The 20,103-nt window shown below is 46.5% G+C and overlaps 1 protein-coding gene across 7 annotated transcripts in view; it reads right to left on the bottom strand.

Annotated features, from left to right (window-relative positions):
• Nucleotides 1–20,103, bottom strand: part of LOC147606636 (membrane-associated protein VIPP1, chloroplastic-like) — a 62,069-nt gene that overhangs the window by 19,283 nt on the left and 22,683 nt on the right. For all 7 annotated transcript variants that reach the window (XR_015264925.1, XM_086791661.1, XM_086791663.1 and 4 more), the window contains exons 6-8: nt 4,045–4,119; nt 3,852–3,922; nt 3,666–3,748 (exon numbers count right to left, since the gene is read on the bottom strand). Coding sequence is in view for 6 of the 7 variants with exons in the window: in XM_086791661.1 (XP_086647787.1) it covers nt 3,666–3,748; nt 3,852–3,922; nt 4,045–4,119 (229 nt within the window). In the remaining variant the exon portion in view is untranslated. The remainder of the gene's footprint in view (nt 1–3,665; nt 3,749–3,851; nt 3,923–4,044; nt 4,120–20,103) is intronic.

The raw sequence follows: 20,103 nt of genomic DNA, 5'->3' as shown, positions 1-20,103 counted from the left end.
CAGGGATTGCATCTTCCCCTCCGCACGCAGAAGGAGCAGCTTGACTCAGAGTTTGCAAACGACACAACAGCCTTCCTTTCAGGAGATGTGGGGAATCTCTAGAGATTCGCAGAGGCGACTGAGATTTTATGTCGCGCATCAGGAGCACAGATCAACTGGCACAAGTCGTGTGGTTTTTGGGTAGGCTCAGCACCCGCCCCGACTTCGCGCCCACTTGAGGCTCTTCAGTGGATCCCGAGGGAGACTCCAGTTTGATATCTTGGTTTCCAGGTGGGCATTGATATCTCTCCCAAGCAACAGCTCGCCATGCTCCTCCTAAGTATTCGAAAGAAGTTGTTATACTGGATTTCCTATTGGCCTGGATATCAGCCCGCACCCCGAGTCTTGGGGACCCTTGGCCACACAGAGTACCAGATGGATTTCACAAAGATGCGGGCCGCAGTTTTAGTCTAGCTTTTGAGGATAGATTTGCACCCAACTTCCTTCGAGCTTGGGATCATCTCAAGCCGGCCCTTAGACAGATCGCTCCGACAGCCTCCTAGGAGCAGCTCCAACAGACTTTAGTCTGGAACCCCCCGATCCGTTTACCCAGTGGCCACATGTTGGGAGCCCGACTGCATGTATTATGGGGTGCCTTGAGCATGGGACCAACCAGGTCTCTTGGAGATTGGATCGCACACAGACAGTTACCCCCAGAGCATAGAGTTACGAGGGGCACTCCAGTTTGATATCTTGGTTTCCAGGTGGGCATTGATATCTCTCCCAAGCAACAGCTCGCCATGCTCCTTCTGAGTATTCGAAAGAAGTTGTTATACTGGATTTCCTATTGGCCTGGATATCAGCCCGCAGCCCGAGTCTTGGGGACCCTTGGCCACAGAGTACCAGATGGATTTCACAAAGATGCAGGCCCGCAGTTTTAGTCTAGCTTTTGAGGACAGATTTGCACCCAACTTACTTCAAGCTTGGGATCATCTCAAGCCGGCCCTTAGATAGATCGCTCCGACAGCCTCCTAGGAGTAGCTCCAACAGACTTTAGTCTGGAACCCCCCGATCCGTTTACCCAGTGGCCACATGTTGGGAGCCCGACTGCATGTATTATGGGGTGCCTTGAGCATGGGACCAACCAGGTCTCTTGGAGATTGGATCGCACATAGACAGTTACCCCCGAAGCATAGAGTTAGGGGGTTGTTTGAAACGGATTTCCTAAAAGTTTCAAATGGGTTTCGTAAAATCAGCCCAAAGTTTCCTACCTATAGGTTTTTGCATGTACAAAAATTCAAATATATACTGTATAAAATATGTAAAAATAACACTAAATGCATATAATACACGGAAACATCAATTTGAAGCCTACAGTCTTTGAATCACAAATAACAAAAACCATATAATGATCCATCATCAATGTCAAATTATCATGATTCATAGACCATGGTCCACTATCCTTGATCCATGATCCAATCATCCATCATTCCATACCACAAAAAAAAAAAAAACCATATATGACACTACATAAAAAACTTTATCAAAAGAGTTCCACAGATTTCGACGTTAGATCTGGGACAAAAGAAAAAGTCAAAACATCTGCTTGAAAAAAACATGTTTTCTACAAGGAAACGTTTCGGAAATGTTTCCAAGTTTCCTTCCCTATAGGAAACGCGTTTCCTAGCTACTATGTCCCAGAGGCGCAGGAGAGAGGCCTGACAGGGGTCCAAGGCAGAGATAGGCTCAGCACCAACATCAACTTAGCTATTCCTCAGGAGTGGCTGACTCCTATCCCCGCCCGACACCCCCCCCCCCCCCCCCCCCCCCCCGTGTGGCTAGGTGTGTTTACCAGACATGATATTCTCGTGGCGGTCCACAGAGTGGATGAGGACAGTGGTCTACTCACTTTTTCGATTGGATCCCATGGCAAACTAGAGAGATTTGAGCTCCCTATAGAGGACTTCAGGGGCTCCACCTTGCAGAGAGTGAGGGTGATTGGCTTTCAAGCACGGGAGTGGCACATAGACCCACCACCGGCCCAGGTAGCCAGGGAGAGATTCTGGCGACTATGGATATGGGAGTGCCAACCTCTCACGCGTCTACAGTCAGACCCGGGGGAGTGGACTTGGTATGACCCCGTTGATCAAGAGGAGGCTCTAGATGCCCCCTTCTTTGCATATACTGCGGGGCTAGGCCACAAGATCCAGATGCCAGAGATTGATGGCACCCCAGCAGCAGCCCATTGGCAGTCACAGCGCCTCTCACAGCATTTCCTTTCAGATTTTTGGAAGAGACTATGGGACAGTTTCCAACCTAAAAAGATCACCCTCTTTCTTTGACTGATGGCCCACAGGAGCTTGGCGGTTGGCACTTGGCTGGTAGTTGGAGGTAGGCCATCAGCTTGCCCGCACTGAGGCCACCCCCAAGAGTCTCAGAACACTGTCTTTAGGATTGCCTGAAAGCTCGACAGTGGATTCTCTGCATTTACACTATGGATAGGACCTCGACCCGGGTCATTTCATGGGACACTGTCGCTTGGGCCACAGAGGCTAGGGTGGTCAGGGCTTATGAGGAGGATGGGGGAGGGCTAGCCCTTCAGGTCTCTCACCATAGTATTTTGGTAGTACCAATCATATCCCCACCTGGCTCATGCCAGAGATGGGAGATTTGCAGCAGCATTGCAGCCTAGCACATTTGGCAAGCTAGATGCAACGAGACCATCAAGGGTGCCCATACTCCGCCTGCTAAGTCCATCAGGAGAATTTGGCTTGACATCATTCATAATCTCCGCGGTCAATGGGGGAAGCTTCAGGGAGGTTCTGACCTCATGTGGAAGCGGCAGGAAACTTTCTTGAGGCTTTGGAGGCCTAGCCCTTTTCTCACAAATAGAGGTGGTGACCCCACTTGGCACTACAGACCACCTGTGTGGATGTTCCCCCCCCTTGTATGAGATAGTCTTCTCCTCAAAGAGTGGCCAGCCGAAGGAGAAGTGTCTTTTCCCACTTATGATCATGTGACTCCCGCCCGTATATGATGCAAGTTTGTATCTAGCCCTTCGTGGTTGTATCTAGCCCTTTATGGCTGTTTTTCATTAACTAATAGAAGGATCTTTTTCATTAACTAATAGAAGGATCCTTATTAGTAGAAGAATGGGCCGTTAGTTTTTAAGCTTATTATCATGGAGTCGAATAGAAAGAGGTTGTCAAGTCGCACTCTAGAAAATTTCAGATCTTTTCAAGTATCATAAGCAAAAGAACTCGATTTTCATTATGATAACTAGCCAATCTAAATCATATAACCCTTGTGCTAGAATTATTAACCAGAACATGGATGCATGACAGAATACAAGGTCCTTACATAGACCCTCAGGTGGCCTAGTCAACAGGGCATGGATGCATAAGGGACCCCTAGGTGCTCTAGTCGATATGAACCAGCACATGGATGAACGAGGGAATATGGGTCTCATATAGACCCGGAGGGGCCAACCTTCAAAATGCAGAGTTGACCCTTACGACTAGCTCTAACACTGACCTTCCACACGAGCCACCAGCTACATTAATGGGTGTCTTTACCCAATCCAAGGTCATCTAAGCATACTACAGGCAACACAATGTAGGAACTTATAAAACCGTAAATCCAATGCATTGTTGAGATGTGTTTGTATCATGAAACTAACGGCCTACCTTTCTCTTCCATCCTTTCAAAAGCTGACAAAGCACCGCTAATATTGACGTTCCCAAGCATTTCATTCAACTTTGAAGCAGTCCTGCCAGCCTTTCACTAGACTTAGTGTATCTTAAAAAAGTCAATGAAGATATAGTGTAGTTCCCCAAAGAACAGGTTTAAGGAAGATAAGGAGAGAGACACACTTTGCCGATTGAGCCCGCGCCTTGAGAGTATCTTTCTTTGATTTTGCTTCTTGTATCTTACTTTCTAGAAGCTGCAACCAACAATCGCACAATGAGAGATTTCTACTATAACCTTACAATAGATTTGCATTATGTGATGGGCATTCCCAAGCAGCACAACTTTTCAAGATACCACTGAACATCATGAAATTACCCGAGTATTTGAGATTAATTTCTCAACCACCGTCTTCTGTTGCTCAAGCTGCGTTTTCAAGGCTCTAGCATTATCCTGCCAAATAAGAAGCACAAAAGCTCTCTCTCTCTCTCTCTCTCTCTCTCTCTCTCTCTCTCTCTCCAGCTTCTTCAGAGATGGAGGGAACAAGAGCAACACTGATGCACCCACTAGAACCATCCGGCTGAGACAGACCAGAGAAGTCACACGGACGCGAGCAGCAGTACTACAGCACACCAAGCGACCCCCACCCCCACGGTCTACAGATCCAGGTACAGGACATTCTATAGCAGCACCAGGCTAGTTCCACTCAGCCATCGGACTCAGTGAACCTAGGCGGCCTCTTGGCAGCTGCCCTTGATTGCCCCATGTCCAATGTTCTACATGGACCACTAACAGGGAAAGGTACAACCTAAGGAGCTTTGTACATTACCTCATCTATCACTTAGCCCTATCATTGTACCCAACTGTTACCCTTTTACATTCAGTTCATTTCATTTTTGTACTATCTAGGATGAGATATATCATGGAAACATTGTAACACTTCGGTCACATTTTAGACGTTTAATATAACTCTCTCCTCCCTCTCTCTCTCACCGAGAAGGAAGAAGGGGAGATCAATGACAACACTCTCACGGCCATCAAAGAAGAGATCTCCAAGGAGATCACAAAGGACATGGAGGGAAAACAAGCCAAGCAGTCAGGATGGGTTGAGGTGGTGAAGAAGAACATCCGTAAAGAAGTGAGGGAGGAGATTCAAAGGGAAGAACACCAAATCATTCACACCACCATGCCAATGGTGGTGTGAATGATTTGGTGTTCTTCCCTTTGAATCTCCTCCCTCACTTCTTTACGGATGGGTTGAGGTGGTGAAGAAGAACACCAAATCATTCACACCACCATTGAGAAGGAGAAGATGAGGCATGGAGGGAAAACTCGAAGCCAAGCAGTCAGGATGGGTTGAGGTGGTGAAGAAGAACATCCGTAAAGAAGTGAGGGAGGAGATTCAAAGGGAAGAACACCAAATCATTCACACCACCATTGAGAAGGAGAAGATGAGGCATGCCCGCCACCTCAACATTCGAGTCACAGGTATAGCCGAGACACCCAACTCCACTCCCGAGAAAGATGGACAGCTTCTATGCATGAAGCTCGGCTACAGGGAAGAGGACCCCTCTCCCCTTCGCCAAAGCATGGAGAGCCGGGAAAGACTCAACACACAAGTGAGCCCTCATCCTACAGTTTGCAGGAGAAACGGAGAGAGTCACCTTCATGAGGAAGAGGGTGATTCTACGAGGATTACAGGGAGATCCCATCTACTTGGATGACGACCTTACAAGGATGCAGACCTTACAAGGATGCAGATAGAACACAGGAAAACATGCATGCCGAGAGTCCTACAGGCCCGGAAAGAGGGCAATAGAGCATTCTATCGCGATGGCCGTGTCATCATAGCGCCAGGCAGCCTATGGGACATTGGCTATGGAGGATCCAGATTCACAGATACACATAGCAGTTTGGAACTGCAATGGAGCACTTTGGACACACCCTGGGAGGATGGAGGAGGTCAAGGAGGCCCGAGGGACGGGACATCATACTACTTACAGAGACGCACCAAAGCCCGTAGAGGAGGCTATCCAAAGTAGAGGGCTATCAGTGGGAGTTTACATACAAGGGAACCACACGGTAGAGCACATCGAGAGGATCTGGAGGTATAGCGGTACTCTTCAAGCGAGAGCTACAAGAGCGCCTACAGGTGGTAGCACGTGACCAGGAGGCTAGATACATGTGGATTAGACTGCAGCTCTCAGCAGACAGGGTGTTATACATTGCTCTATGCTACTTCTCTTCTAGAGGATCGAGATATGCCATGAAAACAGAGGATGAAAGTAGAGGCGAGGAGGAGGACAGAGGGCCATTGGGAGAGTCACCATATGTAGCCCTTTCAGATGAGATCATACACTACTCCAACCTGGGGGAAGTCCTCCTTATGGGGGACTTCAATGCACGGACACAGAGCCGACAGTGCGACATTTATGATTTCGAGCACCCCGAGGTGATGCACACACTAGAGGTGGAGGACACCGGAGCTTGCAAGGTGTCAGAGGACATGGAGCTAGATAACACCAGATATGGTCATCACTTACCTGAGCTGGGAGCGCGACACCATCTCGTTATTTATAACGGGATGAGACAGTGGCAGGATTCAGGAGCACTGACATGCTTTCCACGATCAAGGGGGGTAGCATAGTGGACTACATCATGGGGTCCATGGAGACCACACAGGCAATGACATCTTTCACCATCCCCCCCCCTATCCTATTGGTGCGGATCATACGTACCTCTTATTGTCACTGGCGAGCTCCGCACCAGCACCCACACAGCCCACACAGGCATCGCATACAACTTTCTACTTCACCCATGACTTGGCAGACATATATGAGCATCATGTATATGACGGGCTATTCCAAATGGATCCCCTGTCACCTCTAGACACACTCACTACCCAGCTGTCATCTCTACTACATACGGCCGCCACCCGCAGCTTCTCCCATCATACACACATTGCACACACAGATAGATCTGGCAGCATGCCCCAAAATCGGTGGTATGATGATGAGTGCAGAGAGCTATATAGACACCTCCATGCCTAGAGAGCACTGGGGACCATTACACAAAGACACGCGAGCCGACAGATGAGGATCCTCACACGCCCTAAGAGGCATGCATATGAGGAGGCACAATACTGGGATATATACCACCTACTCATGAGCAGAGATGCAACCACTGCATGGCGCAAGATGAGAAAGCCTCGCCCTCGTACCCCAATTGAGGATCCACACACATGGCACACATATGCAAAGAGCCTCTACCATATCCCTCAGCAGCCACCCATACCACAGCCACAGGAATCCCGCCCTACCACCTCTACTTTCTTTACCGCCTCGATGGTAGAGAGAGCTATCCACCGGTTACAGCATGGGAGATCGGCTGACCACCCAGGTATACAGAGTGAGCATCTTATTTATGCAGCTGACACATTGGGACCCTTTGTTGCTCACCTCTTCAATAGGGCACTAGTGGAGGGCCTACCAGCTGAGTGGACTATGCACACCATCGTGCCTCTCCACAAAGCGGGAGACATACTAGACCCCAACAACTACAAGACTATCATGATTGGTCATACATTGGCCAAACTTTATGGCACAGTGCTCGAGGCAGAGTTGAGCTCATATGCAGAGAAGGAGGGACTGCGAGCACCAGGGCAGGTTGGATTCTGACGAGCTTTCTCCCCTATTGACCATATATTCACTCTGAGATGTCTGATTGACCAGGCTAGGGCGCGGGAGAAGAGATTATACTGTTGCTTTGTGGATTTCCGCAAAGCATTTGACACGGTGCCACGAGAGAGACTCTTCCAGCGCCTATAGTCATTGGGGATCCCATCAGAGATGGTTTGGGGCATCTATGCTTTATATGAGCAGGTCTTCGGGCGCATACGATGCCCCGGGGGGCTATCTCATGTTATTGCTAGCACCATAGGTGTGAAGCAAGGATGCCCACTCTCTCCTACGCTATTTGGGCTATACATCGATGAGGTGGCCGACTTCATAGGTCACAGTGGTGGGGACAGGGTAGACATCTCAGGTACCACAATCCACATTATGCTATATGCAGATGATATTATTCTGGTCTCCGAGTCGCAAATGGGACTACAGTACCATCTCCATGCACTCGATGACTTCTGCACACAGAGGGGGCTTACAGTGAACCTTGGGAAAACCAAGGCCATGATTTTCCACACCTCAGGGCCGGTTCGACGACAAGCCATCTTCACACTAGCAGAAGGACAAGTAGAGGTGGTAGACTCATATGTGTACTTGGGATTACATTTACGACTCTGCCAGGAAGATTTACTATGGCACAGGCAGCCAGGGATAGACTCACACAAGGGTATGCACCTCGGGCCATGCTAGAGAGACAGTGTCACCAGGCACACTTCCAGGAGCCCCGCACGAAGGGGTGGTTGTTTGACACACTAGTCACCCCTGCTTTGATGTATGCTGCAGCAGTATGGACACCTGGGCTCGCCACCTCCACATGGTCTCAAATAGAGAGACCTCAGATTCTCATGCTCTCACAGATGATCCGCAGCAAACCCTCCATCCCACATGACATTTTCCGGACGGAGTTTGCTGCACCTCCTATGCTAGTAGAGGCCCTCTTCCAGACAATCTACTTCATACAGAGGATCAGAGATATACCATCAGATCGACTCTCACATAGAGCTTTTGAGGCGTCTAGGCAGCTCGCAGAGAGTGGAGATAGGAGATCATGGTATTCACAGATGATACAGTGGCTCACTCAGCATGGTCTAGACATAGATCACCTACCACCTTTCCAGTATGATATACATGCACCACACATCCAGCTCTCACAGTGAGAGGAACAGAGTCCTTTGGCAAGATTTATGGTAGCGATACACTCAAGAGACTTGGATTACACCCAGTCAGCCTCTACCGCCAAAGATGCTATACTACAGAGATTAGTTTATGCGTATCTCAGTGAATGGATTCATACAGAGACCTGGATACATGGATGTGTACATGCCTCACAGTGCCCGAGTGGTGATTGGCCAGCTCAGAGTGTCATCACACCAGCTTGAGATTGAGGCAGGTAGGGCAGCACGGATCCCCAGAGCAGAGAGGATATGCAGATTATGCCAGGAGGAGGTTGAGAGTGAGGAACATTATGTATGCAAATGCAGAGCATATAGTGTCATTACAGAGAGATACACCACCATCTTCAGTGGACATCCCTCACTCCGCCAGATCATGGAGTCCGCAGACCAGTGCAGATTTGGCTAGTTCTTGCTAGAGACACAGCGCCACAGAGAGACACTGCTACCGACTCATACCACAAGGAGAGGTGGGCGACAGCTCCAGCTCACTGATTTCTTCTAGAGATCTATCCCAGTGCCTACCCTGACACGGGAGGGAGTTACACTTCAGCGCGCTGCGGACCTCCGAGCCAGACGGAGACCGAGAGCACCAAGCTACCAGACTCCCAGACTACATCAGAGGGAGATCACACAGATACAGGCTCGACATCAGCACCATATCCAGGAGCGGCTAGCTCACTTACACTCACACCCGGAGATCATGCTCCGAGGTATTTTTGCCTCGCCATCGCCTATGTATCACATATTACACCCCCATTATGGTACTGGTTGGAGCTAGACACATCTTCATGCATTCTTGTATACCCTGCGTATATAGGTTGCATACGGAGCCTCTAGCAGTAGTGCTCCATCCATCACACCCCCCCCACTAGCTCAGTACTTTCATAGTTTATTTCATGTTCATTTTGTCCTTTTTTTTTTCTGGACATCCAAAAGACATTGACAGTTGTACATTGATTTGTCTCATAGGTCGAGTTCGACCTCTAGTAGACGTTAATACAGCTTTCTTTCTTTCTTTCTCTCTCTCTCATGGAGCTGCGCCACCACGGAGATCAACTATATAGAGAGGCACAGAGGCAGACCACAGATACCTTACAGCCCACCATCACGAGTTTCTTTTATCCGACCTAGGACACGAGATAGCCTTGACCGGTGGGCCAGTCAGCGCACACCGACAACACATGCGCCACAGGTGTCACCCCGCCTCCTGGGCATCTCCCTAGACAGGGCAATCCTGATGCAGCAAGCTAGATGCCCAAGGCCTACTAGTCTAAGGAGATGCTCCACCCTTCCAACGAGACAGGAATGCCCGTCCCTAGGCAATGGATGTGGAGAGCCTCGATACAGTTATAGATGTCAAGGACCCACTTTGATCCCATCACATTGTATCATTGTAGCATGGTACCACTGGCACTTCTAGGGCTGTTTTTCTTTCAGCTCTAGTTGGGTTTTTTACTATGGTTTTTCCATGGTCATGTCACTTTATGGACACATTGTAACACTTTTGGTCTCATACATAATGTTATGACCCTGTGCTTTTCTCTGGGCAGTATGCAGGTGTGCACGGGGACATGGTGGACAGTGTGAATGGCATTAGTTTGCAGTTTTAAAAAAAAGAAACCCATGTGTGGACAACCCCAGCAGGGTAGCAGATGGAGTGGTCTGCAACAACAGGCGATGCCAGAGGAAGCATTCCCTGAGGGTAGGTATGCATACCCAGTACCTCATTAAGCTCTCAAATCATTTCCAAAGGCCTAGCAACAAGCATGATCAATTCCGGTAGGTGACCCACCACTGTGTCAAGGTTAAGGGAAAGCAGGCATGGGGACAGCAGTGAACAGATGCTCAGTTCTTCATCAAGACTTGAAAGTGGAGATCAGGAGTGAAGGTGTTCAGACAAAAAAATCAATCAGTATAGTCAAAGTTAGTAGCAGTTCAAAGTCAGTAGAAGTCCAGGGAGGAAGGATGACAGAGTGTCCACCCCATGATCAAGTTTAGCAGAAGGGAATGTCACATGCATGCCCGTGCCATGGCTAATCTTCGGCATGAACTGTCTTAATCCTTGATTAGTACAGCAGTTAGGACAAGCATTTAGGTCACCATTAGTAGCATAAGCATCAACATCAGCATCAAAAGCATCTTCATCAGCATCGTCCTCGTCCTCGTCCTCGTCCTCGTCCTCGTCCTCAGCACAGCATCACATCATGACTGGCATCACAATGGGACTGCATGGAGGCCTGTAGACTGGCAGCAGGTCTTGTGCATGCAGGCGGCCAAGGCTACAATAGGCAGCAGCAGGTGTGGGCAATACATTTAATAAGCGCAGCAAACTATACAAGATTTTATGCATTATTTGTCCACACAAACAGGCCGACAACTGTTTGGAGGCCTGTAGACTGGCAGCAGGTCTTGTGCATGCAGGCGGCCAAGGCTACAATAGGCAGCAGCAGGTGTGGGCAATACATTTAATAAGCGCAGCAAACTATACAAGATTTTATGCATTATTTGTCCACACAAACAGGCTGACAACTGTTTGGCTGGCCGACTACTGTCCCACACATATATATAAAGCATAAGTCATAATTCAGCAAATGGATTCAGTCACTCATCCATTCAGTCGTTTTTAGTCATCAGTAGAAGATAATGTAGAAGGGCCAAGGTCACCCCTATGGGGCTAACTGTAGCCCTAAGTCATGTACAAGGATCATGTAATCTTTTTGTACCATATTAATGCAGAAAACACTGACACCCAATCTCTCTCTTCTTCTCTCTCCTCTGTCTTAATTTTGCTTTATTCAGCATCAATGTTCTTAATCAGGCATAGGGTTGTGGATCAATACAGCAAGGCTTCCGTTCATGCAACATTAGCTGTCACGTGCACGTGCGTGCCATAGCTAATCTTCGGCATGAACTGTCTTAATCCCTAATTAGTGCAGCAGTTAGGACAAGCCTTTAGGTCACCATTAGTAGCATAAGCATCAATATCAGCATCGTCGTCGTCGTCAGCACATCACATCATGAGTGACATCACCATGGGACTGCATGGAGGCCTGTTGGCTGGCAGCAAACCTCTGTCGGCTGGCAGCAGGTCTTGTGCATGCAGGCGGTCAAGGCTACAGTAGGCATCAGCAAGCGTGGGCAGTACATTTAAAAAGCGCACCAAACAATACAAGATTTTATGCATTATTTGTCCACACAAACAGGCCGACTGCTGTCCCACACACATATATATATATAAAGCATAAGTCATAACTCAGCAAATGGATTCAGTCATTCATCCATTTCATCATTTTTAGTCATCAGTAGAAGATATGTAGAAGGGCCGGGGTCACCCTTATGGGGCTGACCATAGCCGTAAGTCATGTACAAGCATCATGTAATCTTTTTGAACCATATTGATACAAAAAAGGCTGACACCCAATCTCTCTCCTCTGTCTTAATCGTGCTTTATTCAGCATCAATGTTCTTAATCAGGCTTAGGGCTGAGGATTAGTACAGCAAGGCTTCCGGGCATGCAACAAACATTGATCTAGGCATTTGTTTGCAACATTCAGCTCCACGCCTGGCAGTCAGCCAACCATAAACAACAGCCAGCCTCCTACAACAGCGAGCAGCAGCCACAACACATCATTTGTTCCAGTCAATTAGCGACACCAAGCTCAGTTTGTAAAATGCATCGAGCAGAAAGACACCACAAAAAAAATACCATGTGTCATTTCTGAGTATGGAGTCATACTCGTCCTGCATAGCATGCATCCAATGATCATCTTCATGTGCTTCCTCAAAGGAAACACGCTCACAAGGTGCTCATGAGAGCATGATCAATAAAGTGCCCAATGAGGCTCTAATACCATGAAAGCATACCAGCATGTGGACGCAACCAGTAGCACGCACGTGCAAGCAGAGGCGCAGCACGCAAAGGCCAACAACAGCCCCACCCCCCCCCCCCACCCGAACATCCCGTGAGGCCACTGTAAAGGTGCTCCAAGGTGGGGGATCAGGGGAGGCTAAGGGTTATTAAGCCCTATATACAAGGGTCATTTAAACCCGTTCCCACTATATGGGATAAACCAAGTACACATAGCAACCTGAGAATGTGGAAGGGCGAGATTTCATTCCAACAATTTTCTCTCTCAAAAACAGCATTTTACTGAGGTGTATAAGGCACGGTACACTGATGTTGAATGCCTCTTTCCAACAAGTATGCATTAATCTCTTTGGACATGTAATCCCCCCCTCAAACTGTACGTAGAGTTTGAATCTTACATCCAAATACATTTTCAGCCATGAGCTGAAAGTGCTTAAAGCACGTAAATACCTCTTACTTCTTCTTCATAGCATAGACCCAGCTGAATCTGGAAAGGCCATCAATGAACGTAACAAAGTAGAGATAACCTCCAATGGATGATGTCATCATGGGACCACATACATCACTATGTAATATGTATAAGCTACAATTTTCAGGCAGCCCTCACTAAACCATCCTTGGGAAATGGTGCCCAATGCATCTTGCCTAAAATGCAACCCTCACAGACATGCTTGGCAGGTGCATCAAGTGGCGGCAATGGGGAAACCATATCATGCCTTTGTAGATGTAGCAGACTAGCAAAGTTGAGGTGAACAAACCGAGCATGCCATAGCTCTATATCTGTCACACTAGATGTACATAACACTACATGTGCATCACATGCAGTGTTTAGTACATGAACAAAGTTGAGGTGAACAAACCGAGCATGCCATAGCTCTGTATCTGTCACACTAGATGTACTAAACACCACATGTGCATCACATGCAACTCTCTCGTATGCATCAAGTATGTAAAGACAATGACATGAAGTACCAGACACAACAATACTATCCCCATCACTCCAATCATGTACAATCCATAAAACGGGACACTAGGCCGGACCCAGCAATGGCCGAAATTGACAGGAGATTCTTCTTGATACCTGGTACATACAATACAAGAGAAGTAGTGAACATCCCACCATTTGTAGCAGTGAGCTTAATCTTTCCAACTCTTTTAACGACATAATTGGAGTTGTTTGCACATGTAATTGTGCCCCCCTCGAGAACATCTTGCAAGGAAGAGAAGAGATGACGTTGTGATGTGATGTGCTTGCTCGCACCACTATCAAAGTACCATACATCAGCATCTGTAATTGCCATACATACATCATGTAAGAAGGAATCATAGCTGCAATGTACCTGGAATAGTCATTCATCTTGAGCATAGCTACCTGAATCCATTTTGTCAGCACTAGGTGCTGATGCATCGGCCACAGACATGCCAGTGTCTTTCTTCTCCTTCTCTTTTGCAAGCCTTTTCTTGCACTCATTTATGTAGTCCCCTTGCTTCCGACAGTAATTGCATTTACCCTTCTTCTTGGGCTTCTCATTGTCACCCTTGTCTACATCCTTGCCAAAAGAGGCAGATCTCCCACCTTTAGCCTTGTAGCCACTAGATGCCTTCCCTTTATTTTTACCTTTGCCTTGAGAGACAAAAGATTGATCACCAATCCTCATTCTTGACTTGTTCGTCCGAGATTACTCCTCTTGCAGAAGCAAAGACACGATCTCATCAAAAGAAAAGGGGGATTTGCATTACCTTTCATGAGCAACCGAAGTGTAATAGCAAAGCCCTCATATGAGTCACGCAATGCACTGAGGATGGTAGTAACAAGTGAACTGTCCGAAATAAGCTCATCAATATTGGTTAGTTGTTCTCGAAGGTCTTTCACCTTCTTGAGATAATCATCCATAGAGTCACCCTCATCCAAACGCAACATGTCCAACTACTTTTTCACGTAAGCCACATGAGCCTCGTTGTGCACCTAATATAGTGCTGCAAGAGCATCCCATGCTAACTTAGCAGTGACACATGAACGGATATGTGGTATAATGCTCTTCACTGAGAGAGCAATGAGAGAATGTGCCTATGCATCTCTAGAATCCCATCGTCTTTGATCTACAATAGGAGATACACGTGCTAGTATGACTACAAGAATTATAACACCTCCTGTAGAAGCAATAGGAGAAGGGTACTGCACTGTAGATATTGGACGTTCTTCATCTCTTGTAACTATTTTCCAAAGCCCTTGGGCAACCAGTAAGTGCCTCATCATATAAGCCCACAATGGGTAGTTAGTCCTGTCAAGCTTGTCTTCGGGAGCAAGCATCCCAAATGTTGAAAGCAAGCCTTAAATCCCAGTACAAATGCTGTTGGCATGTAAACAACCTCTTAGGAAGTATTTGTGTGTTTGTGTGTGAACCACCTCTTAGAGGGGCACATAATATCTAGATATTTTATGTGGTTTGACCTAAGCAATGATGTCAATAGTAGTGCCATGTGTCAACACCATGTGAGTCAAAAGAGAAGCCCCATGGGCTATAAAAATGTACTCACTCCTTGTGTTGTCATCTCACAATAATCACATCAATATATATACCTAGATGAATCCAGGAACATGCTCAAATTCACCTTTTAGGAACGTGCATGTTATATACTCATGGTATTCAACCCACAAGACTGAATAACTATCAACTCCATTATGCATAGTATGTACTAGATACTACAACATCCCCACTGACGTCATCAGTGCCCAATAGTGGGTGTAGAACTATGTATCAAGATATGCTCTCTCTCACACACACACAGTCTTTGAGTTGTGTGCAATCATTGTCTTGTACTCTCTTTCACTCAACCATGGCTGCTCCACTATTTCAGCCACCATAGCTGAACCTTAACCGTAATCCTAAAATACCAGCATGGTATCAGAGCTTGCCCTCAACCAGTTGCTTTGCAACCATCGCCTGCTAGTCACCATCCTGTAGTCGACCCTGCAATGAGAAGAAGCCGACGCTTGCTGACTGCCATCATCTACACCTGCTGGCTGCACACAACCACCTGTACCCACTCAATAGTTTGTGCTGCCAAATGCCACCGCCAATCATTGTTCACTGGCCGCCTCTCACAGCAACCCGACTGTTGCTATTACCTGCTACCAGTGCCACCGTCTACCCGTGCGCCCCCCATTGCTAAATACACACTTATCAGCCTAAGCACACCCACTCCAGCACATCCCTATGCAATAGCTGTGTCCTTGTAGCAAGCGGCTGCAGCTTGACTGTCAACACAGCCGTCCATCGAGGCAGCCCGTGGACAAGCAAGAGACTTGCCCAGCCCGCCTGAAGAGCTTCCCATCTTGCTGTCTAAACCTACACACATTTTCAGTTGGTGGGGGGGGGGGGGGGGGGAGAAGGGAGGCTCCATGAACAAAATCAAACAAAAGCAACCTCATCAAATCAAAGGTTCCAACAAACCAGATCTCCCGACTTCTAAGGAAGCTTAAAAGATGTTGGACAAGCTCTTCGGAGCTCAGGGGAGAAACTCCAACTTCCAAGTTTTCCCTACAAATTGAATTCTATGGACTCATGATGCAGTCACATGAGAGCTTCGACGCTCATGTGAATAAGATGAAACCCCTCATGAACCAGGTTGCAGCACTCAAAGCTAAAGTAGAGGAAGATGTGGCCGTAGCTATGCTTATCAAGTCCAAGCCAGAAGAATCCTATGGTACCCTCATCACCACACTCAAAAATATCCCGACACTCACCTTGGAAGGAGTCATAAACTCCTTCAAGGAAGAAGGAAAGAAGTTCAAAGCCAAAGCAACAGGAAGGGACCTCCTCCTAAACAAAGAAGCAAAACTTCATAAGTAAAAAGTTCACAATCTGTGGCAAGACCAACCACACTGACAAAGACTGTTTAGAAGCCCCGCAAGTATTGTGGTAAGACAAATCACCATGAAAATAATTGTTGTCACAAAGCACAAGTAAATGTCACCCAAGAGGAAGAAGACTCCAAAGAAGAAGCAAACTTTGCAGAGTATGAAGCAAGCCCTCAACAACAAAGAAGTTGGTTTGACAAAGTAGCTCTTCATCAAAGGAGTGCACCAGTCATAACATTCCAATGAAACTAAGCGATAGGCTTAGATTAATCCAAGGAAGTATGTACTAGGATAACGCTTGAGGAGGGTGTTGAAAGCAAGCCTTAAATCCCAGTACAAATGTTGTCGGCATGTAGACAGCCTCTTAGTAAGTGTTCGTATGTGAACCACCTCTTAGAGGGGCATATAATACCTAGATATTTTATGTGGTTTGACCTAAGCAATGATATCAGTATTAGTGCCATGTATCAAGATATAATATCTAGATATTTTATGTGGTTTGACCTAAGCAATGATATCAGCATTAGTGCCATGTATCAATGATAACAGCCTCTTAGTAAGTGTTCGTGTGTGAACCACCTCTTAGAGGGGCATATAATATCTAGATATTTTATGTGGTTTGACCTAAGCAATGATATCAGCATTAGTGCCATGTATCAACTCCATGTGAGTGTGACTTGGTAAAAAAATAAGCCCCATGGACTATAAAAATGTACTCACACCTTGTACTTTCATATCATAACAATCACATCAATATAGTACTTGAGTTGTGTGCAATCATATCTTGTACTCTTTCACTCAACCATGGCTGCTCCATTGTTTCAACCACCATAGCCCAACCTTAACCCTAACCCTAAAATACAAACACCCAACACATCTCTATACCCAACAAAATGCAAGTGATGCAACACCCCCAAAGTACTGCAAGTATGTATGCTATTGATCGCAATGTGAAACACTCCAAGTAGCTCTCTCAAGACCTGCAAAAGTATTGAAAGGAATAGGGATAGAGATTACTTTTTGTCTCGGTTAACATATTTCAATGCCGGTACCACTGATGAGTAGCTTGAAGACTACCGCACACATCCCTATGGTCAGTTCAGCTCTGTTTTGGAACAAGCTGAAAATTTATAGAGGTGTTTTGGAGGCCCCAAACGAACTCCAATGTTGACGATTTTAGGCTTGGGAGACTTGAGAAGAAATAGGAAACATATTGGTGAAAAATATATATATTTTACAAAATATGAGATACAATGGTGGTGCTGCCTGTAACTTTTCACGATCGAGGTTAATACCTTATGAACTAATGGTGTATCCCACGTAATGTATTTCCGGTACTCCGAACTCACTCTTCTTAACATTGATAAACAACTCATTGTCCTGCAAGAGTTGCAAAACTTGTGCCACATCTCACTCATGCTACTCTGCACTCCCTTAGAAGATAAGGCTGTCATCTAGAAAGATGAAGACGCATTTGCCAATGAGATCCCGAAAAACCCAAGACATCATCTTGCTGAACGTCACTAGTGCATTGGAGAGTCCAAAAGGCGTCACCACAAATTCATAGTGGCCGTGCTTAGTTCTAAAGGCGGTTTTTGGAATGTTGGCCTCAAAGATCCCAGCCTGATGGTAGCCACTCTTAAGATCTATCTTATAGAAAAATTTTGCACCATCGAGTTGCTCTAGGATGAACTCTATTCTTGACATGGCGAATTTATGCTTAACTGTTAGCTTATTTAGCGCCTTGTAATCCACACATAAGCATGCAGTCTTATCCTTCTTTTGGACAAACAAAATGGAAGCGGCAAATGGAGATGAGGAAGGTCGGACAAATCCTAACCGGAGTAGCTGGGATAACTACTATTCTAGCTCGCTCTCCAATGCCTTAGAAAGACGGTAGGGGAACTTGCTGGGAGGCTCTAAACCAAATCTTTGCGGTTGTCCTGAGGTCTACTAGATGGGAGATTGGATGGGAGGTCATCTCACAGTATTCTAAGCCCCAGATGACTGCTAGGTAGATGATAGTTGCTGGGGCATAGGATTAGACTATGCTTGCTTAGGCTTACCTCCGTTCTTAGTCCCTAATTCTGAGTGAGGATCAGTGCCCGTGTATAGGTCTAAGGCTCAAAATTCCTAACTAGGTACCTAATGTTTGTGTCTAAACCTCAAATGAACTGTTTTAGCTTATCTTCTTCTAATATACCCAACTGTTGGGTAATGACCTTGTTAGAATAGTCAAAACAGGGGAACCACCTGAAGTGAGTTTGTAAAACTCATCATCAAGATTGGTCATATACTCCAAAGAACATTTTTGCTAGGTCTGAGAGGCCTTCTTTGGGCTTCTCTTTTTCGGCAGCAAGCTGCATCTTCAATGAATTTATTTGCTCCATCTGTACTTGGCAAAAGCATACTTTCTTTTGGTGTGTACTTCTTGCTGGGTTTCTTCTTGGTGCGATGTCTCTCCTTACATGGTTGAGGCTTGGGTGTTTTTTTCCGGACTGCAATATTACCATCCACTAGATGCTCTCACTTCTTTAAGTAGCCAAGTCGGGTCACCAACCTAATGCTCTGATACCAATGTTACATGCACTGAGGTTGATCATGGTAACACACAACAGGGCCTTCTTTATACCTTTATGTGGTGAGATCTTTACCATCCAATTCACAAAGTATAGAGAGAGAGAAGAGAATAGAAGAGAAGTAGACGACACAGTATTGGGTCCCAATTACCCACTAAAAGCCCCCCCCCCCTCCCTACAAGCAGGAGTATTTGCTTATATTAATTCTTTGGAGGACTGTTGTACAATGCTTGAGAACAAGCGATATGATTTCCCAACGCAAGGACGAGGAAGACAATACGTCGGCTAAATATCCACCAATCCAAGGGCTCAAGTCCAGATAGCTGTGGGACTGCACATATGCTAGCTGAGAATGGAAGAGGAGCTTCAATATTAGCCTCAAGAGGGTAGGGTGTGTTGGAAATTATTTCATCCCCAGATGGACTTTCCCATGCATATTCATGCTTGTATCTGGCTCCATATGAAGCCCTGCATTGGCATATCTAAGCAGAGGTTTTTCAGCATTTTTTCTACCATTTTTGGGTAATTTTAGGCATTTTATAGCATTTTTTGCTACAGCCTTGTTGTCGGCCTACTACAGCTCACCGATCAGCATACTGAGGTACTATAAAAGGGTTGGCTCCCTTTTCCATCGTATCATCTCATTTTTCGAGCTTCTGCAGTGATAGGCAGCATCTACCGGACCTCCCTCATGCTGCTCCACATGATGTACTACCTTTTCTGATGATATTCAGCAGTGATCTTCTTTTCTCCTTTGTGCTTGTTGTCCATATACAGTGTTGTACAGTTCTTGCAGCATTTCTGAGTGGGTATCTCAGCATAGTACCCATTCTTTCAGGATGCTGTTTGCTGATTTGGTGACTGAGAACTGCTTGAAACTTGCTTGAGACTCGCGGAATTTTCTCAATGATTTAGGACTGAGTTCAGCGTTTTGCTTTTACATCTTTTCCTAATGCTGGTCGACCAGGTCCATATTGGACATTAAAATGTTTTATTAACATTAAGGCTGGCGCTTCTTGATTAACTGCTGCCAGCCTGCTGGCTGACTGCACATAGCCCAAGGCAGGCTGCCGTAGCCCTCAATGGCAGCCCCTTCTGCTGGCCGACAGGGACAAATGGTTCCCTGTTGCTGTCGGCTGCCTATAATAGAGGTTCAGGGCTGTAAACAGCCCTTAACCTTTACAGCCCTTAACCAGGCTGTCCACAGGTCCACCAGCCATGGGCTGGCCTTTGGGGCATGCCATCCTGACATATATGCTACTACATGCTC

The sequence above is a fragment of the Cibotium barometz genome, chromosome 57 (assembly GCF_041138505.1).
Source record: "Cibotium barometz isolate CiBa-2024 chromosome 57, ASM4113850v1, whole genome shotgun sequence".
Classification (NCBI taxonomy): Eukaryota; Viridiplantae; Streptophyta; class Polypodiopsida; order Cyatheales; family Cibotiaceae; genus Cibotium; species Cibotium barometz.
Note: the sequence above shows the minus strand (reverse complement) of the source record. Positions and strands in the feature narration are given on the sequence as shown.